Source organism: Coffea eugenioides, chromosome 6 (assembly GCF_003713205.1).
Source record: "Coffea eugenioides isolate CCC68of chromosome 6, Ceug_1.0, whole genome shotgun sequence".
In the NCBI taxonomy this organism is placed as follows: domain Eukaryota; kingdom Viridiplantae; phylum Streptophyta; class Magnoliopsida; order Gentianales; family Rubiaceae; genus Coffea; species Coffea eugenioides.
In genome coordinates, this window is record NC_040040.1 from 10,408,202 (window position 1) to 10,432,275 (window position 24,074).

Sequence of the window (24,074 nt, forward strand, 5' to 3'; positions counted from 1 at the left end):
AGAAAGGGAAGCTATTCTACCCTACGGCTCTTGCCGGTTGCTTTAGGAAAATGCCGCTCCCTACTTTTGTCATACAAATCAAAATTTTTGTCACCTTGTGAGTTCATAAAATCTGATGTCAGAATTATTAGGTGAAGTGTCACAGAAGATTATCCCTGGCTGATTGATTAATCTCAACAAAATTTTCCATAGAGTTATTACCAGGATCGTAATGTTACATGATGAAGATTACAATTATACCCTCTCAATTTACCATGCTAACAAGTGCCACGTCCAAGGATGGCCATAGCTATTGTCGACAGAGTCGACAGAGCAGGAAAGATACTCCAAAATGAGCATACATCATTGACAAGCAATTCAAATCAAATTCTTGAATTTAGTGAATGTAGATATAGTAGATATGCCAGACGATTTGTGATTAGCCAGAAAGTCCATAGTGCTACTGCTACACCGTGCTGCAAAATATGATCGCATAATGTTTATTTTCCCCCACTTTAAGCTTTCTTTCTGGGGAAGCAATTGGGATTTTTATTTTCCTTTAATCCAGATGTTATGAACAGCCAACTAACCAGGGCTGCAAACGAGCCAAGTCGAATCGAGTTTTGGCCTAATCGAGTCGAGTTTTGACTTAATTTTATCGAATTCGAACTCGATTTCGAGCTCGACGAGTTGACAATTTTGAAACTCAAGTTCGAGCTCGAAAAAATAAAAATAATTATTTTATTTTTTAAAAAATAAATAAAATAATATTTTTTCTGAATAAATAATAAAATATTAAGGATATTTATGTAATTTTACTATTAAAATAAAAAATAAATAAATATATATATATATATACTCGAACTCGCCAGCTAACGAACTTAATATTTTGAGTTCGACTAGCGGCTCGATTCGTTTGGACCCCTACAATTAACCAACTGTTTGGCAATCAAGCTTTTGCCCAAGTTTATCTTCTATAAATCTTTTAACAATTTTAGCTACATCAATCTCAAAAAACTTCTTAAAATTTTTAAATTATACATTTCAAAATACTTAAAAATTTACACGCTTTAAAAATTTTTCCTACAACTTTTATAGTGAATTATAGTAAAATTTTAGACAAACGCTCAAAAAACTCATTTGCAAAACGAGACCGTTAATCGCCTACTGTTACGTTATGTACATTAACCACAGGAGTCATTAATAATTCCCTCTAATTTTTTGAAAGAAACTTCCATCTACTCAACTGCTACATTGAGAGTTGTGTAGCAACTCATGGAATAATTTGGCCAATGATTTCAAATTTTGAATAGTAAAAGAAGACTCTATAGAGTGGACACCACCGTGCAGCAACCTTTCCATTGTAATTTGTAAGTCGATGATTGACTATTTTACATTTGATAAGAAGATTCGAGCCTTTTTTGGCAAAAACGTTTGAACACACCTACCTACTCGTGATTGTAAGCAATGCATTTTCTAGATTTTGTTCTGACTCTTTCACGACCAGCTCAATCCGACTAACAATTCAAGGTTTTGCTACACAAAATTTCTAGAGTTATGATAAGTCATATATACTGACCTGAAGAAAATGCTGCGAATCAAGAATTCCGGCTGCTTTTAACTAAATCAAGTAATTCATATCCCTTTCGTTTTATTTTCTGTTCAAAACCAGATTTCGCTTAATTTTTAAGTCTTCACCTTCTAAGCACGGACCAATTTACCATACCAATGCGGGTCCAGATGAAGTAAGAAAAGAAGAGAAAAGTAGGACTCTTTTTTTTTTTTTGGGGATGATTATCTGTGTCATGATTGCAGATTGCTTTAGTACGAATTACCTCCAGGTTAAATGCCTCAACAAATCAAATTTGAAAAAAAAGAAAGAAAGAAAGAAAACAAACCTCAAAACCGACACTTGGTCGTATTAATTTAGCTAGTTTACCAACTGCAATGATAATGTTCAGAGACATGTCCAGCAAGCATTTGTTTGTCATTTTATCAACTTTACCAACTGCAATGGCTTCAAACAACCAACACTTTCGAGTATAATTATCTAATTGCCAACGAAAATCCACAACATCCTTGGGAGTTAGGACAGCAGAGACTAGCCTAGTTTCAATTGACGTAACTTTAATTTTTCCAAGCAAATAAGGAGGGTCTAAGAGTAGAAAGGCAAAGTAGTGTTCCCAAGCTAAATTCATATCCTTCAATTCATTTTCCAGCTCACTGATATATGATATTGGTGTACTATTTGTAAGTTGGAAACATCCAAAACAGAAGCAACGAGTGATTATCAAGAAACTTTTGAAGAATTAGTACTTAGCTATTGTAATATAAGGCTCCTCAAACCGTAATGATGCTTGTTGCCCTTGTGGCAAAAACATTATTTACGAGCATATCATTATAAATAAACTATTAAAATCTCCCTAAGATAGCTTGAAGGAATTTCTTGTTTTCTCAAACTATATATACTCGATCATGGTAGCTAGAAACCTTAGAAAACAATGTGCATTTCCTATAATCTTATGTGACTAGCAAATAATTTCCTTCCAACGATGACTTCTTTTATCTATTTCAAAAAGGCATTAAAATCTTGTACTGAAGGCTGATATTATAAACACAAAACAAGAATCTTAAGTCCACAATTTCATGCTTACAAGCATGTTGACAAAGAACAGAAATTTACAGCTACCAAGTAAATACTCCTGCATAAGCTTAGTGGAGACGCTTACAAATAGTAATCCCATCACCCAGAGGAACCTGGGATATTTGAACTCGGGTATCAGCAGCTAGCAATTTGTTGAACTCAATTGTGAAATGCCTGCCTGCTTTCATTTCCTCAGCCACAGATTCTTCCGGCAAGGCCACCGTTCCTCCCCAAAGTGTGTTGTCGTATACAACTATTCCACCAAGCTTTAACAATTTCAACAGTTTCTCATGGTACTTCAGATAATTTAATTTGTCCGCATCAACGAAAGCAAAGTCAAAGGCTTCGTGGTTAAGATTCTACAACAGAACCGGAAGATATTAAAAGAGATTAGCTAACTTAACCTCCAAACATGAAAAGTTATAAAACAGAAAGTTAGTATGGTGAAGAGAGAAGAGAACTAATTTAAGTTACTTGAACCGTACTTCTTCAAGGAGTTTATCAAGAACTGGAAGAGCCTCGGATTCAATGAAGTCGATCTTATGTTCAACTGCAGCTTTTCTTATGATTGGCAGCCCTATCTCATATGTATCTCTGTTCTGGTCAACTGCTACAATCTGCAAGAATAAATATTATAAGCCGAGAAACAGTTCCATATGTTTGATTCACAATGATGAAGAATTGTTAGTAGCCCTGACCCTGCCATCATCTGGTATTGTAAGGGCAGTAAGCAGTAGGGAGTATCCAGTAAAGACACCAATCTCTATTGTCTTTTTGGCACTTATTAGTTTCAAGAGCATGGCAATCAACTGACCAGCATCTGGGGCAGTTGCCATAATGGCCCTGTAACAGAAGCTAGCAATCTTAAGGCATAAAATATGACTGATTTTACTGTCATATAGGTATGCATTCTAAAGCAAACTTAGTTTAAAGGCAACAGTATAGAAGTCTGCTGTTTTGGAGGTTTAAACTTACAAGTCAATTTGGGATAGGTATGGATCCAATGTTCAACATGACTATCCAAAGTTTACTTCCAGAAATTAGAGATGCTAGAATTAACCAAATTGTTTTCTGTGAGCCCAGGGGTGAGTCAAGTATAGTTTTTTTTCCATGTAAATTGTCAGACAGTTTCAAAATCATCACCAGTTGAATTTTCGCAAATATTGTTGGTTTCGTTTTTAGGTCTGCTAATCTTCTCCTTGCTTCTCTAAATGGAGCAATTAACGGTTTGAAAAATGTTACCACGGATGACTTGCAGTAACATCCCTTAGCTCCTTGAGAGGCTGCAGTTCATGTGGATAGACACTAGTCTCCAGGAGGTACTGAGTCATGGTAAAAGAATGAGTGCCATTAAGCTTTCCAGTAGAGAAACACACAGATTTCGAACTAGAGGAATAAGGTTACCTGATAGAGTTCCCTACTCTGCAACACTCCCTTGTTTTCCATTGTTCCCAAGCAACTACATAGATGACAGAGTAAATTATTGAACGGATAATAGGCTAATTGAGGCCTAGTGCTGTTGAAACTAATATTAAACATGTAAAGGACCATACACTAATCTTTTTGCCTTGCTGACTATTATACGAGATATAGATAGATGTATCAAAAGGTTGATTCTACATTGAGGAGAAATATAGCAGCAATCCAAACAAAGTTTTTTGATAGTATTTGTCTTGTTCAGTTAAAGGAGAAAGAGAAGAGAGTACGCAGGTGAATTTCAGCAATTCTCAGCATTTGGTTGAAAGCACAAATTTCTGCAATGAGTGAACTTGCCCCAACATGTAGAACGCTAAACAGCAGAAGCTATGCTGGTGAATTCTAAACTTTTGCAGCACTATGCATCTACCTTTGCCTTGTTTAATAATGTGCTAGGAAATTATTACACATGCTTCAACCAGAACTATATAAATGAACCAGGTATTAAACAAAATAATTAGAAGCCCTGCTACTTTGCGGACTTCATATCTGCTTACTAGTCGCTCTTGAACTTCAAAAGGGGGCATTCCTTGACGTCTTCATTTCACTCAACAATTTACAGATTACCAATACGTATAAAAGCAGTTAAGAGGGTAGAATCCATGAATTGATGATGAAACACCACCTTGTGTGCATCAAGAAACGAATCTAACTGTAAAAAAGAATCAAGAGGCTTGTTCAACCTAAATGAACCATAGCATGTTGATCAAAATCTCGCCAAGTCCCAACATTAGAGTGTTAATATTTCAAGAAGACATTAACTTAAGCCAAACCTGTACAAACTGCTTAGATGAGCTTAGAAACCAAAAAACAAAAAGTCTTTGAATGCCCCTGTAAAGGCAACAAATTATCAAATAATTGAGCAAAAAAAAAAAAGAAATAGTTGAATGATAAACATGCCATTCTCCAACCAGAGGGAAATCACAAAATAAAGCCTCGATTTAGCATCGTACTAACAGAGAGAAGAGCGAAGAGAGTACCCTAAGCCTTATTTTAAGTTTTCCCGTTCTCTGGAGTGTCGCAAGAGAGAAGGAATCCCAAAGAAAGTAGAGTACGGCATTTTCCCTTGCGTGGGCGACAGCATTGAAGTATTGAAGTATTGACGTGGACGACTTGATGGTACACCGTCACTATCCCTTGCGGTGATTGTTCAGTGGCCGCATTAATCTAGAGATGGTCATTGGATTGTCAGACCTCGTCGATCTTGGCAGGTAGATCTTCGGACCACTCCGCCCCCTTTTTTTTTTTTTTTTTTTTTTTTTTTGAGATATGATAGATCTACATTTATTGTATGCTATGGAGACGGAGACCCAAAGAGGCTCAAGAGAAAATCGGTAGGAATTAAATCACCACCGATTCCAAATATATCATGCATCCGTTTGAAACCACTTTAAAGTAGTAAATTACATATACTACAGATAGTGGGAGATAAGATTTGAACTCTTAATCTCCCATTCCACCAATCTTACAAGCTTTGGTGGTAGCTACTGTACCAAACCCAGTGGTTATAGCTCTTCTAACTTTGATGTTTTCTTCACGATTCAGAATCCAAAACCTTAATCAAGGGGTAGTAATTTTGCCGATTACTACAAGGACTGACTAAGGAGTGGACCGATCGTGATAGTTGTTCTACGGATACCTCGTATAACAAAAGTTAATACTCCTATAACTCATGTTGTGAGACATGGCATTTCTTGAGTCACTGATCTTATTTGAATTGCTATTTTTAGGACTTCTTTTTTTGTTAAAAAAATTATATTATAACGATTTAATATATGTTAGATTAAAAAAAGTTAAAAATATATTCATAAAAACTGTAAAAAAATATTTTGGTAGAAAATCACTATTCAAACAAGGACATATGATGGTTGCGCCTTAGGGTTGTGCGTTCATTTAGACATTTCGCATTGAGGAGCACCTCCTATTCCAGATGGATGGTTTTCGATTTCTGTTCAAGTCTTAACTACCTTATTAGCATTAAATGTCCTTGGGTAGTCACGATTACTCGTATTATGTTTTGGATTCTACTCTCGTGATTCATCTTTATTACTATAGCTTGTGTTGGATGGATTGAATTTCAATTTGTGTTTGTAATTGTGACTTCATGATTGAAAGCATTTGTTGAAAATGAATCACTTTACTCAACTAAAATGTAGTTGAAAAGATGAAAAGGTGATCAACTAATACCGTATCAATGCTTGTAACGTAAGGTAAGAAAGATAAAAGGATAGTTGGGACTTGAAAAATTAGGAAGTTGATTAAAAAAAAACGATGCAATCAAAAAAATTTTTTTTTTCTCAAATAATCACTTGTCTGGATAAATCTGTGTTGAAGAGATCCCACCGAAACTACTCCAACAACAATTATTGGATTTAGCATTGGCACTCCAACTTTGCCAAGTTGTTTGCTCGTCTCCTAGTTAGTTTTATGAAATTCTGATTCAACTATGCCCTCAACTCCCTCGGTTGATAACGCATTATGTATAAATTTCTTTCATTTTTCTTGATAAAAACACAGTTTTGCTGCCTGATCTCCCACAAAATATCAGTTTGAAAACCAAATTTGTTAGTATTTCACTATATTTCTCGCAATATTTCAATCTATACCATTACCATGAGAAATCCACAGAGCCAAACACTCTTAATTCTCTTTTGTTGTGGGATGGAGGATGTCCATACGGTGAGAGAACAAATTATCAGTATGCTTCAAATTTCAACGAAAAAGATGTTTCCTTTATTCCCCTTTTTTGCTTTTATGGTATTAAACATTAGGAAAAGATCTCAAATCCCACACAATAACAACATACCACGAGCTCTAGTTAGCCTGTCTCTGGTGTCGTACCAACTAATTAGGCAAAGAGCAGCGATCGGTTTTAGATTCGCGAAAGGGCTCCTGATCGTCAGCACAGAGCAGCATCTAAATTATCAGGATTCAACGAGTTGTTTTTTCAAGAGCAGCAGATACAAGATTAAAAAAATCATACATCTAAGGCCAACCAAAGATTATTTTGCTCACTTGAGGTATCTTCTATAAAAACCAAAACTCATGTACAAAACAAATTGAGGCATCTTTTATACAGCAATCAACACTATATCCTTTGAGATGTATGAACCAACGTACTTTTCCACTATGCGAACTTTATATACTGTAACATCCTTTCCTTCTCAGAATTCTCTTTAGACAACAAGCTCCAGTCGCCTCTAAAGAGCCAGATCCCCTTATTGCAATGTATCAAAGAATCAAAGCATATGAGAAAAAAAAAAAATTTCACTGACGATTCGTCCGAAGAGCCTGAAATTTGGCAGCTAGCGTGTCATAATCTGGGAGCTTTGGATGAACATGACTAGCTTTCTTCAAGCTATCCTCTCTACTAAATGCACTCCCACTTGCTGTCTTCTGATTTTCAGTGCTATCAGATGTTTCTAACTTCCGCTCTGAGCTCTTTGGTTGTTCTAAGCCAGATGACTTTCGCTTTTCCTCGGGCAATGATACCTTAGACACCAAACTTGGGTTAGATGCTACTTTCGCTGAGCTAGGCTGCTCAGAATTTCCTGGCTGATCTGAGTGCCTAGTCCGTGATCGGGATGTATCTACCTTTTGTTCTGAGCTGGGGAGCTGTTCTACTCTAGATGAGCTTTTGTTTTCCTCTGGCAATGGAATACTAGACATAAAACTTGGATTAGATACTACTTTTGCTGAGCTAGGCTGCTGGGAATCTGCCTGCTGGTCTGAGTTCCTAGTCCGGGTCCTAGATTCTTGAGGAGTTTTGACACCATAATGTCTTTTTGGATTTCTTTCCACAGAAGAATCAGGATTTACTTGCATCCTAGAGTTTGACCCAACCTTTAAGTTAGAAACTAAGGTAGAACTCGATGGAGAAGCTTTTGTCCTCCTAGAAATTCCACTTCCCAAATGACTTCTGCCAGTGAAAACTTGAGCAGAATCATCCTCCGAGTCACTACTATCCGAATCAAAATATGTTACTGAACTTCTCAAGCTTGACTGCTTTCTATCTTTGTTCCCTGGATGTTGAATATTTGGGTCTTGTCTGCGACTTGCTGGCTGTTTCCTAAGTTCCTCTACGGAACTGTCACTCTCTGAATCAGAATGGTAATTTGACAATCTTGAGCTTCTACCACTACCCACACCTTCATTCTTTCCTTTATTAGCCAAGCTTTCAGTAGTAATATAAGCAGCAGGCTGTGGAATCATGTTTGGATTGGCTTCAGAAACTCTTCCAGCCGAGGATGAAGTATCATCCACTTGACTCCTTGTATAAGGAGGGCGCATATAACCCTTCTGCCGAAGGCCACCCGTCAACTTCTTTAAGCTCAACCCCATGCTACCATCTGAACTTTCATCATCCATCTGCCTTCCATGTGAATGCGATACCCCTACATTGTCCTCAACTTCATGAACCAACGAACTCTTTGATCCCGAGGCACCGAGGTTTCCCACCCCATCTACTGAATTGTAAAAGCTAGACTTGCTGCCGACAACAATGGGCTCTTGGCGAGACTCTCCAAGTCCTGTAGATATTTGGCTGGCAGGTGAATCGCCAAAGCCAAATTTTTGCGACGACTCAACTACAGTTTCTGCTCTGTAACTGTCATTCCTATGTTTTTCAGCATTTGAAAACCTAGGACTTTTATTTCGTTCCGTTGAAAGATCTTGAGAATACACTGTCCCATGGTGACCAGAATAAAGCATATCAATCTCATTCTCAGAATTTGCACCATCTGAATCATGAAGCTTTACATTATCGTACTTGCTGCCAGCATTAATGGACTCTCGATGAGACTTTCCAAGTCTGAAAGAAGATTGACTGGTAGGTGAATCACCAAAACCAAATTTTTGTGAGGAGTCAACAGCAGTTTCTGTTCTGTAGTAGTCACTCCTATGCCTTTCAATGTCTGAAAACCCAAGACTGCTACTTTTTTCAGTCAAAAGATCACCATAATCCACTGTCGCATGGTGAACAGAATGAAGCATATCAATCTCGCTCTCGGAATTTGCACCATCTGAATCATCAAAGGTCGCAGGACCAAAATTATCTGCTTGTGAGCCATCCACAGGTGCTTCTAAGCTTTCAGAAGACTCGGGGAAGGAGTGCTTTTTGGTGGAAAATTCTGATATAGAGCTTTCCAGTGATTTGGTTGTTTTAGATTCAAGGCTTTCATTCCCCTTACTATTAGAAAGACGAGGAGGTGAGTTCCTACCCAGTGGAGCAAACTGATAATTTGATTCCTCATCAATCCGGAAACCCTTATCAAACACAAAATCTTCAGTGTCTGAACCAGAATCATCAAAAACTACAGGAGCTGCACTAGCATGATAGCTGGGTTGTACAGTATCTCTAGCATTTTTCTCTTGATCAATATCAACAGAAAATTCCTTACCAGCATCATAGTCAAACATGTTGTGGCCAGAAATTGAGTATTTTTCATCACTGCTAGAGACACTGGAATGGGAACTGGAAGAGAGGACACTGGATTGTTTATTAATCCTACCTTCACGAGAATAATCTAGGTTCTCAGAACTAAAACCCTCTTGCGAGTGATTCATACCTTCAATCTGAGATTTACCAGATTGTTTTTGCATACTGCTTTGAACTTTGTTTTCCTCCTGATTTGATGAGCTTCTATGATGATTACCATCTGGTGGCATTTGAACACTATGAGCAGCAGTATCAATCTTATATGAAGCTGTTGATCTTGAGGAAGCAGAATGTGCATATATTTTTCCATAATCATGACCATCACCGTAGGAGTTCCCAGAGAATCTCCCGTTATCATGTTCAATCCCATCCATTGGTCTGTTTTGAAACCTAGGTTGTCTATCGGAAAAGGAGCTGTTAGCTGGATCTCTAGGAAGGTTATCACTTTTGTATTTTGAGCTCCCATGTTTTGCAGTTCTCTCATCTCTATGAGCATCACCAGCAGAGCTACGCACTTCTGAGGGATATTGTGGTTGAGTTGCACCCCTGCCAAGGCTTGAAAGTTCTGCAGCAGCTCTAGCAGCCATACTTGCCCGTTCAGCAGATTCAGCAGCTGCCTGTGCTGCAGAGGTAGCATCTTTGAATTCCATCTCCCAACTTTGCCTAGTGGAATAAGAATTCCTCTCTTTCTGAAATGAAAGACTGACTTCTCCCATGTCTGCTCCATCTCCTGATGGACAGAAATCTAAGAGAAAAAGTAAAATTTACACACCAAAAATTATAACACCATTTATTTTCTGAAGATTGTAACATACCTGAAGGCCTCATTTGACCCTGTGGAACAGAAGATACTCTGTTGCTGCTGAGAGTATTGTCTCTAGAAGCAAGTTTCTGGGTTTCTTGTGATCTCAAGTTCTGTTCAGGGAAATTTACAGGTTGATTATCCATCATGTGATGACTAGGTGGAGCCTGAATATCAGGAGTTACATGAGGACGAGCTTCAGCATGTACTGCACTGAACTTCTCAAAGGTGCTTGGTCCATTCTGATCATTATATAGAATAATTCAGTAATTACACTCAAAAAGTTCTCATGTATATTCAACTTTGAAGTTATGACTGTGCTCCACTAAAGCGATTATAACATTCAAGCAATTTTGTTATACCAGCAAGTCATCAGAAGGCAATGCATCGCTCTGTCCAAATGATTCTGGATCCCATTTGATATTATGTTCCTCCGCTATTGCTCTCAGAGCTTTAATTTTGGTTTGCCCATCAGGAGCATTTGCAGATAATTTCTCAACCAACTGAGAAAAGAGCAGCACAAGGTGACGATCATAGATGTAGACCTTTGACTACCATAAAGTGCATTTTGTAGAATCTAATATTTCAATTTACATACAAGTAACTGTTTGAGCTTTATAGATGTATAACATACCAATCTGCTTACACCACAATTAGGGCGTAACTCTATGGCTGGAGTTACAAAGTCTTTTCCATATTTTGCAGTAAAATGCTTTCTTGCATCTAAAAGTTCAGGTATATCTCCACATCGTGGTGATGCAAATATGATGCTTGTAACTGCTTCCTTCAGGTCAATGGGGCAGTTCCTGTGAAAGAACCAAAGAACAGTATGAATCTTGAACCCTAACTAAAGTTTAGATTAACTTGACAATATCTACACAAAGTGCATGTCTGTGAGAAAAGGGCCAATGAAGTGCCATACAAAGAAACAGCACATATTTTGAGCAAGATGACATCATTAAGACAGTAATTCCCATTTAGGCATTTTCATCTGTCTCCAGACAGTTAAACCATGTAGTGAATACGCTTTTATGCCAGGCATCTTCATATGACTTGAACATCAAGAAAAGTGTCAACATGTGCATATCAACTAAAAATTTATTCATATAGACACCTAACAAATGCAGATCTGGCTGGGCATGGATTTTGTCCATTCTTACAATCCACAAATCCTTCAAATAACCACTGTTGTAGGCATAATACTACTTAAGAAACCTCTAACTTCAAGTAGAAGACAAGTGGTTAAAGCATAAAACTAAGAAACCAACAACAGAATTGAGAGTAGAATCAAACTGCAGAATTGGCAAGTAGAGATGAAAAGTCATCCCAAACGACATCATTATCCATACTTCTGAGACTCAATCATTGGCAAGCGCGCGACAATGAGTTCGCAATATATGCCAATAAGGTCATATGCTGCCATCATCTTCTCTTCCCTGATTACATGCTCAACCTGAAATTGTGCAGGATGAAAGAAAGTCAAAAACATCTCGTCCATCACAAAAAAAAAACCAACTATGGTTTGGCTAGCAAACGAATAATGTAATAAATACTATGAAGGGAGGAAGATATATTCTCAAACGAAAGTCCAAAGAAAAACAAAATGACAACTACAAAAACAATTACTGCAGTTCTTTGTCCTACTCCACTAAAAGCGACCAGGGCTTAGTATAAACGAGTCTTAGCATCAAAGCACATTACCAGATGAAAAAGTAAGTTATTATGAACATCCACTTCATTGAAACAGAGGGAATAAGCTGGCAAGGGCAGCCAGATGTTTTAGGGAAAAGGATGTTTTGCTAAATGGAGCCCATAGAACATCGAGATACAAGTGGAATCATTTGAAAAGTTAGCTTAACCAGAAGGCTCCCCGTTTTGATCCTTTTTCCGCTCTTAAATATATTATGCTGCCACTGATCTGTTGATCAACTACTGATGTATTCTAAGTATTTAGAACTGGCACTAATAAAGCTCTCAGAAAAATATCTAAAAGCCCTCCAAATAAACAGACAGACAAACAGAAACGTCACCCAATCAATCTACAACAGTATCCCCTCATTAAGTTTTATCAATCCTTTTAAAAAATTGCCAAGGTAACTGCTACTTCTTCATGACATATAGAGATCAAATTTAATATATACGATTCAAGTTTTTAATTAACAAACCAAGTGATAAAAAAAAAAAAAAAACCTCAATTATCCGATAGCAAAATAGACGTTTGATCTCTAGATCATTTAATAGCACGCTTGTTAGACAATACAATTTTGCGGAGAAACATAGACAAGAAAATCAAGCAGTTATATTAGTCTGTAGAAGAACATAAAAACAAAGTTACCAAAACAGGTAGAAAGAGATGACAAAAAACAAAAAGAAGTAATACCCGAATCCTGGCGGTCTGGTCCTGACCGGACGCAAGCAACCCCGCCAATTCCCTCTTCATCTGCTTCACTTGTACTTCCTTCTTATTCTTCATTAGCTTCATTCTCGAAGCAGCTAACTTCAGCGCTGTCTTGCTGCATCATTTAATATAACCACACACCGAATTACATAAGAGAGAGAGAGAGAAAAAAAAAAGCATAATTGAATTGCCAAAGAAGAGAGAGAGTCACCATTTTGCAGGATTAAAGCTCTTGGAGAGCATGTCTTTTGGATTATGGAGAAATTTTGATTTCTTCATTCTTCTTCCGACTAATATAGTAAGGAATCAAAGCATTAGAGCTCGAATATTGATTGATTTTGATCTGAAATTACTGTAGGATTGATGATGGCGGAGAATTCAATCAGTGCAAGGGTTTCTTGGGGATTAAAATTACGGAAGGGAACTTAGGGAGGAAGAAATTCGACGAAGGATGAAAATCCTTTTTTTTATGTTCGATTTTTGAGAAATCAATTGGGATTCGCTTTACAGAGGAGAAGCCAGAGAAAGGAAGAGTTGTGGACTTCTTCCTCAAGACGCAGGAATGAAAAACCACAGCAAAAAAAGGGGTTAAAAATGAAAAGTGATGGGCTGTTCCGACTTGGGATTAGGAAGGAAGTGCTTGTCTTTTAACGAGATTTTGACTTGGTACTCCTTGTCTGACCAAAAAATTGCCATCCGCTTCTCCACATGTCATCGAACTAGTTGCGGTAACCGTGCTGCTTTCATGATTTGTCTGGACACTCTGATTTCAGCCTTTTATTTTTTAATTTTTTTTTTGAAGGAAATGTGCACTGCAGTTGTTTGGCATATATAATGTGAATAAAATCAGTGGAGGATTTGCAAGTAGACAATAAAATACTAAATTGTCAATCAATAAATGGAAATTTGATTGTATTTAGCATTTGCTCGTTGTACAGTTGCTTCCCGTGTGTCTACCCTAGAGCCATGTTCCATCAGCTTTCTTTTATTTTTTTTGGAAATTGCGAAGCAAGTCAAGCATTCAGGTGTTGCTCTTTTCTTCAATTCAAGCATTCAATTGAAGCAATTAACCCTAAATATTAATTGTATTTTTTTTTGGTAACCCGGAACAAGCCCCGATCCGTGCCCTTTGGACCCGAACCGGCACACCAAATCGGAGGGAAGCCGATAGCCCCATACAGCTTTCCCGAACGAGTCAGGATGTACAGCGCAGCGGACACGAATCGAACCCCGGTCAGTGAGGAAGCCAGCAACTCAAGGCCGACCCCTCAACCGCTGCGCCATATTAATTGTACTTTGATAAGGTAAAAAGGAAAAAATTGGCACGTACTACTTTTTATCTTTTATTTTTTCTCTCATCCCTTTATTTGGTAAATCTTTGCTGCCTTGGTACTTTTGTAACACAACCTCTTAATATTCTTTCGCATCGTTTAGATTTTAATTCAACCAATAAATATAGCGCTCTACAAGTCCTTAACTCCAAGAGTCATTATGGTAAATTTGACTAAAGATGTCATTTCTGAAGCTCTTAAGCCTTATTTATTAGTAATACAAAGGTATAGTCGTTGTTGCATTGGTCTTGGCAGTTGACGGTGGGTGCATGTACATATATAATATGACGTGAAGGACGGGGAGAGGAGGAAGGGTCCAGCAATTAACGAGGAAGGAACATGCACGCGTCTGCGTCAAAGTTATCAAATTCCTCGTGGACGTCATCTTCCTTCCTCCTGAGACCTAATTCCTAAACCTTATCATGGTCATTTTGCATAATTTTCTTTTAGTTATCTTTGTCATGTTACTGCGTTGGCGCCGTTGCGTGTGAACGCAGAGGACAATAAACTAAAAGTTTATTCCTTATCATGCAAAGTGAAAAGAGCGTCAAGACTTTAATGTCGTTTACGAAACTTCGTCGGAGATACAGCCTAAATCCTAAATTATTACAACAATTTTGATTCAACTCACAGTAATATTTAAAGAAAAAAGAAACAGTAGTATATCTACATTAACTCAAGTCCTTTTATATTCTTTTTGCAAGTCAATTCGTTTCTTGGTACACTTACCATCTACATTAATTATATTCTCTTTTTTTTTTTTTTTGCATTATCGTCCCCATCATTTCTGGGTAAAGCCACCACAGACTTGTAAGTTACAGCCTTGAAGTCACCAACCAAATGTGACAGGGCCTCATCTGCTTGTCAATTGGTTTCTAGAAACTGTTCCTCTTAACCAAAAGTTTGTCATCTTTTTTTGCTTTGCCCTTTTCCCGATCGTTGGAAAGTAGAGAGAGGAGATCATAGCCTATCAAAAGAAAGACATTTCAATCAAGAACAGGTTCTTCTGGCAGCCTATCTGGAACACGGTCAAATCCTTATTATGACGCCGGCTGTAGCAGCCAAAAAAGAAAACCCTAAAAAGAAAAAAAAAAAGTACATAGACATGTAACAATCATTAACACAAGTTTCAAAGTCTTAAATTTTGTGATTTGATTAGTGAGAAAGACAAGGGAGTTCACAGACATATAGAGAGAGGGGAACCAATGTGCAGTGCAGACACGTTGGCCAAGATGAGCTTGACACTGCAACTGGGGGGCGAATTTTTTCGGAAGAGCCACCACAAAACCTGAGGACTGTGTGTTAGGGAAGGACATTTTGGGTGTTACAACGCCTAGGTATGCTGTATTGTAGCGGGTTTTCAGCCCTCCACATTAACAACAACCCCCCTCCCCCCCGGTCCCAAAAAGAAAAAAAGAAAAAATTGTAGATACACGAAACTTCCATACGAGGAATCGCAGTTTTCTGTCATCGGATCACAAATTCAGTACAATAATTTCAGTTTGAAGCCATCCCCTTTCAAATGAATGTCCTATTGCACCAGGAGAAAGCAAAATGGACCTTCCACTGGGCGAGATTGTCTCATAGGAAACCTGCTAAAGAGATCTACCTAAACACACTACCAGACAGAACATATTATCGTAGAATTATATTATTGTTTTTTACCTCTAAAACATCAGTAACTCTGTCCAAAATTCCTTTTCCCGTGAATCAAATTTTTGTACTGTATATCATTTGATTGGAAAGAATACCTGTACGACTTTGCGTTATGCAGCCAATTACAGCTCGACCTTTGAGTTGCCAAACTGACTAAACATGATTGCTAAGTCCATACCCTGCACCATTGTAGGGACAGCTGTATCATATGGGCAGTCTCTAGAAAAACCGACCTTCCCAGATTTCTGTACTTTCTTAATGCACTTCTTGAACTTCTCATGGCATTTAACGTCAGTTAGACCTGCAAACTCCCTTATCAAGTTAGCGTTTGAGCAAAATAGGTATAATAATCACTTCTATAGTTTTTTTTTAGAAAAAAAAAAAATCACTTCTATAGTTATTTTTTAGAAACACTTTGTGAATAGGGTACAAGGAAATTCTTACTGTCCCACAACAACAGATGTATAAATTGCTCAAGCTTTAGCAGACAATGCATCATTTTTTCATTGAGATGCTTTCTCACGAACTAGCAAAAATGCTAATGAAAAAGGAACACAATAAATATGTATCTCTGAAATGAAAATATCAACTAGAATTCAATCCTCATCCACAGATTCATCTAAAAATCATACAAAATTCTAAAGCCCATACCAATTTCCTTTAAATTTCACCCTAGCATTAGATTAAAACATAAAGAGTAAGTTATCAGGCTAGTATTTCGTTAAAGTAGTACACGAGCTTATTCTGTCTCCTTCTTGCTCAACCACTCTACAATTTGCACAATGAGAAAGAAGAAATTTCCATATTAACAAGCCATTGAAGTATTTTCCAACATCAAATTGCTTTTCTTAAAGGAAAATATTAGCAACAAAGAGGTAAAATTTTCTATGGAGATACAAGGTGAAGGACAGTGACACCAATTGTTATATGCTATACCTAACTAGCAAAGCACGATAAAAGTTACTAAAAGTTAAGCTACTAAAAATGTACAACTCAAACAGAGGAACAATTCTAGTTTATAAGTGGCCAAGTTAATTCCCAATGTTGGTATCTGAATTCCAGAATAAGTACTTAGTTAAGGCCACAAACCAAATATGTATAACAAGAATACAGCCATGCATACAAAAGTACCCCAAATTTACATAGGCAACAGCCACGATTTGTGCAGGATCACTTAAAATCATAACAACCTCTAGTGCTCTTTCACTAATACAAGTGAATGCGATGTCTTCTCTAGTGGCCCAAGGCTAAAGGAGTGCAATTGATCTTAAGTTTATTCCCAAAACGAGGTCAAAACATGAGATTAAGCTAATCTCCCTAAAAGAGCATGTACCACATAAACAATCTGACAACATTAGTTGGGTTAAACACTAATCTTAATTCTATCTGAAGTCACTATGATTGTTTGATTATCTTTGGCAGTCAAAGCTAGCAGATAAAAACTCCTCCACGAAGGGCGCCTACATATAACGATATAAGAAGGGCCATGCAAGAAATTGGACCTCACTCCCAGGCACCATATCTTTGACAATCATCAATATAAGAAATCCCAAGAGTGCTGGAAAAGCCACAGTTCCAGGCAATTTCTATATTTACTCTTTAGGAGTAGTCTGACAATTCTCATGTAGGTCCAAATCATTGCCAGAGAGGTATTGTAACTTGAAGAATAAGTGCAGTAGCTTGAGGAGGGTACAAGTAGTTAGGAAACAGTGCAGCATAAGTTATTTAGCACTTTGCACCCAAATGCAAACCTAATCCTTTGAGTGGACTATAGGACAAAAAGGGAAAATTGTCTAAGAAACCAAAAAAGAATTAAATCTGTATCAAGTTGAGCCATTTTAATGGTCGCCTGAAAAATGGAAAATGCTGTTTTATAACCCTGCAACCCAATGTTCGTATACAGAGTGCAAGTTCACCTGCTCATTTGGGGCGATCAGTTAATGCCTCATAGTGTTACATTGCATGGAACCAATAGCATAAGTGCAGACCTTCGGCGAAATGAAAGACTAATTCGTTTGTTGACAAAAAAAAAAAAGAAAGACTAATTGATGATCAACGAACCAGATGCCTGTGGTTAAGTGCCTTGACCAAAAGTAATAAGCAAAGCTACCCTCATCCGAAATGAGACAAAGCAAATTGATACTATTTTGCATTTAGAGCTACCCGTTGAGTTTTATAGGCATAAAGGAAAATACCTTTTTTCTCGACACATTCATCATGAATCTTGCAACAAGCATCCAGATCATCACAAGGTTTCTCTCCTGGACACCCACTCCACCCTACTCCACAATACTTCCCGTATCTAATCCCAATTGCTGTTCCCAATTTTTTTTTTATTTAAAAAAAGTACAAATCTCAATAGAACGCATAATAAGTTTAGAAAACGCAACTACAAAATAAATTAAAAAGAAAAAGAAAAAGAGATAGAGGTATATTTACAGTTGCAGTTCTCTGCAACGCAGGTTTTGCTGCATCCAACCTACCAACCACATCCAAAACACCAAAAAAAAAAAAAGGAACGGAAAAAAGAAGAGAATTTAATACTCGACCATTTCAAACATTAAAAGCTTTATCTAAAGGCACTAAAATTGTGAACTATGTGAATCTATACCTGAGAATTGTTGGAGGTCTCAGCGATGACATTGAAGAAGAGGAGAGAGATGATGGTTATAAGAACCAATGCAGCAGGGCCACGAGTCCGAAACGAAACACTACTGCTGCCCCGTTGCATTCCTCTCTCTGTCATCTGCCTCCTCCTTCTGCTTTCCCCCCAAGTGATTCTTTCAATCTCTCTCCCCTCGTTTTCGTGCCTTGCGATTTGTTTTCTGAGTACTTGTTTTCTTCGAACAAAAGAACAGCGTCGATGACCATAATGGCCTCCAGAAGATTCGGAATGTGGACGTAGCGGGCTTTCCTGATTGGCTGATTGGTTACAGCGGATGTCTATTTTTGTCTTTGTGGATTCAACTTGTAGGCATGGTAGTTGACCTCTAATTAACACATGCCCCCCTCACCTCATGGGACAAGAAAATTTAATAAAAATAATAATAACAAATCGTGAGCCTCAAGAGGAAAAAATAAAAATATCATAACAGATTTAATAGGGGGAAATTTGCAGTATCAACCAATGCCCGTGACCTCCACGTCCCCTGCTTTTTGTGTTTGGAACGCACATTAGTTACTAGTTAGAATCGTTAATATATTTATGGGAAATTCTATTTTACGTTTCTGGTATAATCTCTAAGAATTATATCCACATGGCAAAATTACCAAAATACTTTGATCTGGCATAAACTACTTTTCAAATGCTTCGATCAGTGGATTTGCCTACTGCTACCTCAGCGTCTCTCTTATTTTGCATTTATTCTTATCAAAGCCATCTCCACGGCAATTTCAAACAAAAGCATTATATTGATACCCCGCAATTCACCTCTATCCGAAAGCGTGGTGAACTCTCCAGTCTCCACAGGTGATCACCATTAAGGGTAATAGACCCCGAACCCTGAGAGTCCCAAAACTGACCAAAGGTTTAAGCATCCCCATTATCATAGTCATAATTTAGCAGGATGAAAGTGAAGGTCAGTTAGAATTGGCTGGGCAGCCTGGAAAAAAGTATCCACAAGGACATGGAAACTTCATTCCAACATGTAAATCCCATTACACTGAAATGTCGCATATTCTGACGAAATATTGCATCCCCTGCCCAAAGTCAATTAAAGAATTTTGAGATAATCATGTTAGCAAAATATGTGCATATTTGCCAGACACTGCGCAAATCATATGACCTTGGCACCGTGCATGCCTAATTGATAACTGAGCAGCAGTAGTTTTTGGTCAAAACAACATCCATCACGATGACGAGTAGGAGTACCTTCCAACCAAAAACTCTATTACAAATTTCACTACTCTATCCATTCAAACTGGAGAAGGAACTAAAGTATCAAATTCACAGATTATTGCGGCAATAAATTTGACCACTGATTTCTCAGCTTCAAAACTTTTTGCAGGAAACAAAAATCTTGCATGTAAAACGATGGTGGCTCAATTCAAACTTAATTATGACAAAGGGATCATAGAGTCAGCTTCCTGGATTAATGTTATACCCCTCTGCTGGTTTTCAAACATAGTAGCCAGTGAATGTAAAACCCCTTCCCACAATCTCACCAGCACAAAACCACGCAAAGCATTCAATGCCAAACAAAGCAGCGATGCCAGCATCCTCAACCTTCAACTCGTGCCTGTTCTTCCACAAATGCTTGACGTAATCAACTTCCTTCCAGAAAGATTCATAGCGACTAGGGATACTGTAAGAAGTAATGATTTTAGTGCAGCTATTCAGCATATTTAACAAGAAGTAAAACTTCAATAATAGCATGCAATTAAAGATGCAAATCATCTGGCTCTCATCATTACAATCAATATACATTCGCGTGAAAGAAACAACTGATTAAATTGAAACCTATACTTACGCCCCTAGAATCACATAAAAGCCATGATTAGAACTGTATAGAAATTGGGAAGTTTGCAAACTAGTTCTCAAACTCATACTTAACTGTAATATGATTTCAAACAACCAATAACACTCTATTCTTTCCATCCTAAAATAGGACCAATAGACTGAAAAAGAAAATAAAGCAACTAACTGACGTGTTGATTATTGTCATTAGACCTGGTCATGTTTCTTCAGCAAGGAAACTTACAACATTCAGATAGTAGAGGCACCCATCAAATTAATCAAAAGCATCACTTCTAGAGCAACAAAAAAAGAGTTGTAGCCAACCAAATCAATCAAGGGCATTCATTCCGAAAAACAATTTCATAAATCCCCAGAACCCCAAAGGCATTTTCATCCCGGCAAAATATTTTCATACATCCTTTCAGGGTGGTCAATTCCAATTAGAAAACCATGCAAAAGCCTCCATTCTTCATCCTCCACCAAGCTATTTAAAATGGCAAAAGCCTCGCAGCTCCGCAAGTGACACTAAAGAATAAATGATTTATGTTACTCAGATATGCAGTACACGTAAATCTAACATATAAAATGCTGTAATTGTAATCCAATGTCAAGTTGTAACTTTCCATCATTCAGAGCTATACTAAATTCAAAGTTGCAATTTATTCAAACCTTAAACTTTATGAATTGCCCTTTTAGTGATCGGAAGACTCCAGAAAATCAAGCACTAGATACAGACAGTTTCACAGAAATCATTCACATAATATGCAAAGTCATGCATAACATGGTATTAATTCTTTGCAATAACAGTGATCCAGATAAAAGGAAATCAGAAAGTTAAAACCAGGGGACTGAAAATGTAATAAGTTAAAAATGGGGGACTGAATTCTCTCTCCATTAGAAGAGTTAATTTCAATAGGGGACTGAGTTCTCTCTCCGTTAGAAGAGTTAATTTCAATAAAACCAGCAACTTCATTTACTGCCACATCAAACCATCACCAGAATTAACTTGTGACAAGGTAAAAAGTCAATTTCTAAGCAGTAAAGTCAGAAGAAAATGGTATTCCCCCATTTAACACAGAGTAGTTAAGGTGGCAATCCAACTAAAGCAAAACAGGTAGAATAAATACTTTAAGCATCAAGTCACCAACGGTATAAACCTGGCAAGACGAGTGTAGAACAGTTGCTTGGACAACTCATTGCACTTCTCCACAGTAGGTGGTTGCTGAATGTACTGCTTGTTCTCTTCCACCAACTGCTTGTAGTAAGCACAACCGTGCTTGGACACAAATTGTGTAGCTTGGCTTGCCTTGGACTGCAATTGCTTCAATCTTGCTGCCATCTAGTCCAAAATTAAATCCTAGCCAACAGGCACAAATAAGTACATAAATGTAAAACACTTCATCTATATCCAAGTAAATGAAAGTAAGATCTGTTCCAAAAAGTAATGATATAAATGCAAATACATTTTCGACAATTTGAATGATGCAACAACATACTTGGCAAAGCGTATAATACAACTCAACACATTTTGCAAAAATTTAAATGACATGTTACTGCTGTGAGAAACAATATATTACTGGGGGAAGAAATCATAATTTATGTCCATAATGTACAGGTATCTCATTTATCTATTGGACCACATCAAAATTACTTTACACAATGGCCTGAACATCCACTGGAAGAAATCATCACATTTAAGGGGAAAAAATTTTCAGAGAAGCATCATTTTACATGAAATTAGAAACGCCACCAGACTGCTCTCCGGAAAAGCATAAGAACGTCCAATTATCACTACCCAACCAAGTTTCTGGCTGCAGTACAACCAGATATGCACAAAGAAGCAAGGGGTTAGCCGAATACCCATCGCGTGATGACAAACTTCAATTGCAAATATATGAACAATGACCATCTTTACTAACACAATAAATCAAAAGTTATACATTTTCAGCATCTTGATCAATTCATTTGGTCCACATTTGTCCCAGATGAAGTTGCACTTTTGCTATGCACAACTTAATCACAATTCATGTAATAAACGAATAGACACAGATCAGGGTAGGGAAGGAGGCAGCAGTTCAGGCAAATGACTTGGTTTCTTTAGCTGGATTGAAACAGCAGGAAAAACATATCAAGGACTGTAATGTCTAAGGCATGTTTCCTATATTTTCTAAGGGAATAACAATATTCAAACAAATTCAATCCTCAACAACTACATTCAAGGGGAATTAACCAAAATAATAACAATATGAAAAGAGAGACAATTTTCCTTTTGTCGTTTAAATTTCTTATACATTTCTTTCTTCAACTTTAGAGGAAGTCTTATATGGCTCCGATATCTGGATCAGGAAACAATCAGCAATTAAGCATACAATCAGAGTCAAACACTAAACCCATCAGCATGCTAAACCCCAAAATGACAACAACCATCATACACTGTAGATTCACGCAATAATCACCAAAAGCAACGGATACATTAAACGTACAGACAAGAGCGGAAATAGAATAACAGAAGAACGAGATCTATGAGAAATCCGTGCGAAACCCTAGACGATGAGCTGTGGTCCGAGTAAATCAAAGCCGGAAGTGGAAACTACGGCGAAATGAAAACGGAGAATGAGAATGGGTTAAAGTTACCTGCAAAGGAGAAAAGAGAGAGTTAAGAAAGAAGAAGGGGGGGGAGGCGGCGTGGATTGTGTGGCCTCAGCGGCAGCTGTGGCTTTGTTTTGCGAAGGACTGCTACCGTGTGACGAGACCGAGAAATTGAGACCTGTGATAATAGTTGGTGATATTTACGTAAGCTGTAGTGCATTTTTTACCGCGGTTAACTGGCTCTGGTTCTGACTTCTGCTTTGGCTTGGGTGAAAATGTTCTTTCAGGTAGATTACAGTCACCAGCTTCACCTTTTTTTTCTTTATTTCTTTCCTTTTTTTAATTTTTGATTTTGTATGAATGAAATTCGTACCCCTCAAGCAAAAAATAAAATAAAAAATACACGTAGTTTCCCTTTATTATTTGTGTTTTAATTGAAGAAATTTTCAAAGGATTTTCAATAAATAAAATTGACGCCCCAATGAAAAAGATTTAAAAATACAATAAACACGTAAAATCTGTAGATATTTTTTTATCTTTGGAATCCACCTTGCATCAAAACGCAGTCCATCACATCACAATAGTCGATCACGCTGTCAAAATTTGTCGATCAAGTCCAAAACATCAGTGATTCAAGCCCAAATGCGGGAGCCTGTGGGATGATAATCTAAGCCCTTCTATCATTAAGTGTTACTTGGCCCCATACCCCGCCCTAAGAATTCCTTTGGCATTCATTTATCTCTAAGCACTCGCGGTTCAATCCCAACAGACCCTCTAAAATTGTTGGTTATTTGAATGGAATTTACTCAATTTAGTTTCTGGCAGCGTTGGAATAGGGGGATCAAACCCTGTGTCGCTTAAAGTTGTGGTCACATGAATCACATAAATATGGTGCTGACACGTTTTAGTAATCACATACTTGTAACTTCAACATCTAGTCGTAATCGCGTAAATCTATTTATCCCTAATTATGTGACACAATTATATTAAAATGACCGGTTTGGAACCGTGATTTATGCGACCGACAATCTCATCTCTAAACTAGGTATAAACGTGACGTACTAAATTTATAAGTACGAATAAAGTAGCTATTCGTATTGTGGAACAAAATTTACATTATTTTATAGCGACATAGAATGAAAGTTATTTGAATTTAGTGTAGATGAGAAGTAATGTACAGTTGTTTATACTAGATAATTGATGTGCTCGGGCTTCAATCTCCAATAATCCCTTCAAAATCCTCGGGTTATCATTAACCGAATTCAACTTCTCGCATTGCTGGAATAGGCATAAACTCGATGATCTC

At 37.5% G+C, this 24,074-nt stretch overlaps 4 protein-coding genes across 10 annotated transcripts; all 4 read right to left on the reverse strand.

The window, feature by feature from the left end:
• Positions 1–2,497: 2,497 nt before the first annotated feature.
• LOC113774602 (probable caffeoyl-CoA O-methyltransferase At4g26220) lies at positions 2,498–5,311 on the reverse strand. 4 transcript variants are annotated; one of them, XM_027319166.1, is made up of 7 exons: positions 5,080–5,311; positions 4,873–4,930; positions 4,028–4,082; positions 3,866–3,945; positions 3,322–3,466; positions 3,109–3,240; positions 2,499–2,982 (listed from the first exon to the last, which is right to left on the reverse strand). In XM_027319166.1, exons 3-7 carry the CDS (start codon positions 4,067–4,069, stop codon positions 2,692–2,694), a joined length of 690 nt encoding a protein of 229 aa, XP_027174967.1. In that variant the 5' UTR covers positions 4,070–4,082; positions 4,873–4,930; positions 5,080–5,311; the 3' UTR covers positions 2,499–2,691. The 4 variants fall into 4 exon arrangements, with proteins under 4 accessions (XP_027174965.1, XP_027174967.1, XP_027174969.1 ...); XM_027319164.1 differs by lacking the exons at positions 4,873–4,930; positions 5,080–5,311 and adding an exon at positions 4,725–4,750 and having other exon boundaries at positions 2,498–2,982; XM_027319168.1 differs by lacking the exons at positions 4,873–4,930; positions 5,080–5,311 and adding an exon at positions 4,783–4,806.
• A 1,709-nt stretch (positions 5,312–7,020) lies between these two features.
• Positions 7,021–13,323, reverse strand: LOC113774600. Of its 2 annotated transcripts, none has more exons than XM_027319163.1 (7): positions 12,948–13,323; positions 12,719–12,851; positions 11,688–11,791; positions 10,973–11,144; positions 10,701–10,841; positions 10,352–10,580; positions 7,021–10,266 (listed from the first exon to the last, which is right to left on the reverse strand). In XM_027319163.1, the coding sequence occupies exons 1-7, from the start codon at positions 13,013–13,015 to the stop codon at positions 7,367–7,369; spliced, it is 3,747 nt and encodes a 1,248-aa protein (XP_027174964.1). In that variant the 5' UTR covers positions 13,016–13,323; the 3' UTR covers positions 7,021–7,366. The 2 variants fall into 2 exon arrangements, with proteins under 2 accessions (XP_027174964.1, XP_027174963.1); XM_027319162.1 differs by having other exon boundaries at positions 7,021–10,281.
• A 1,595-nt stretch (positions 13,324–14,918) lies between these two features.
• On the reverse strand, positions 14,919–18,523 carry LOC113775433 (probable phospholipase A2 homolog 1). 2 transcript variants are annotated; one of them, XM_027320314.1, is made up of 5 exons: positions 18,335–18,523; positions 18,163–18,202; positions 17,919–18,038; positions 15,819–16,024; positions 14,919–15,034 (listed from the first exon to the last, which is right to left on the reverse strand). In XM_027320314.1, the coding sequence occupies exons 1-4, from the start codon at positions 18,467–18,469 to the stop codon at positions 15,846–15,848; spliced, it is 474 nt and encodes a 157-aa protein (XP_027176115.1). In that variant the 5' UTR covers positions 18,470–18,523; the 3' UTR covers positions 14,919–15,034; positions 15,819–15,845. The 2 variants fall into 2 exon arrangements, with proteins under 2 accessions (XP_027176115.1, XP_027176114.1); XM_027320313.1 differs by lacking the exon at positions 14,919–15,034 and having other exon boundaries at positions 15,491–16,024; positions 18,335–18,522.
• A 946-nt stretch (positions 18,524–19,469) lies between these two features.
• LOC113774647 lies at positions 19,470–22,929 on the reverse strand. 2 transcript variants are annotated; one of them, XM_027319232.1, is made up of 4 exons: positions 22,814–22,929; positions 21,911–21,990; positions 21,337–21,536; positions 19,470–20,027 (listed from the first exon to the last, which is right to left on the reverse strand). In XM_027319232.1, the coding sequence occupies exons 3-4, from the start codon at positions 21,516–21,518 to the stop codon at positions 19,841–19,843; spliced, it is 369 nt and encodes a 122-aa protein (XP_027175033.1). In that variant the 5' UTR covers positions 21,519–21,536; positions 21,911–21,990; positions 22,814–22,929; the 3' UTR covers positions 19,470–19,840. The 2 variants fall into 2 exon arrangements, with proteins under 2 accessions (XP_027175033.1, XP_027175032.1); XM_027319231.1 differs by lacking the exon at positions 21,911–21,990.
• Positions 22,930–24,074: the final 1,145 nt, after the last annotated feature.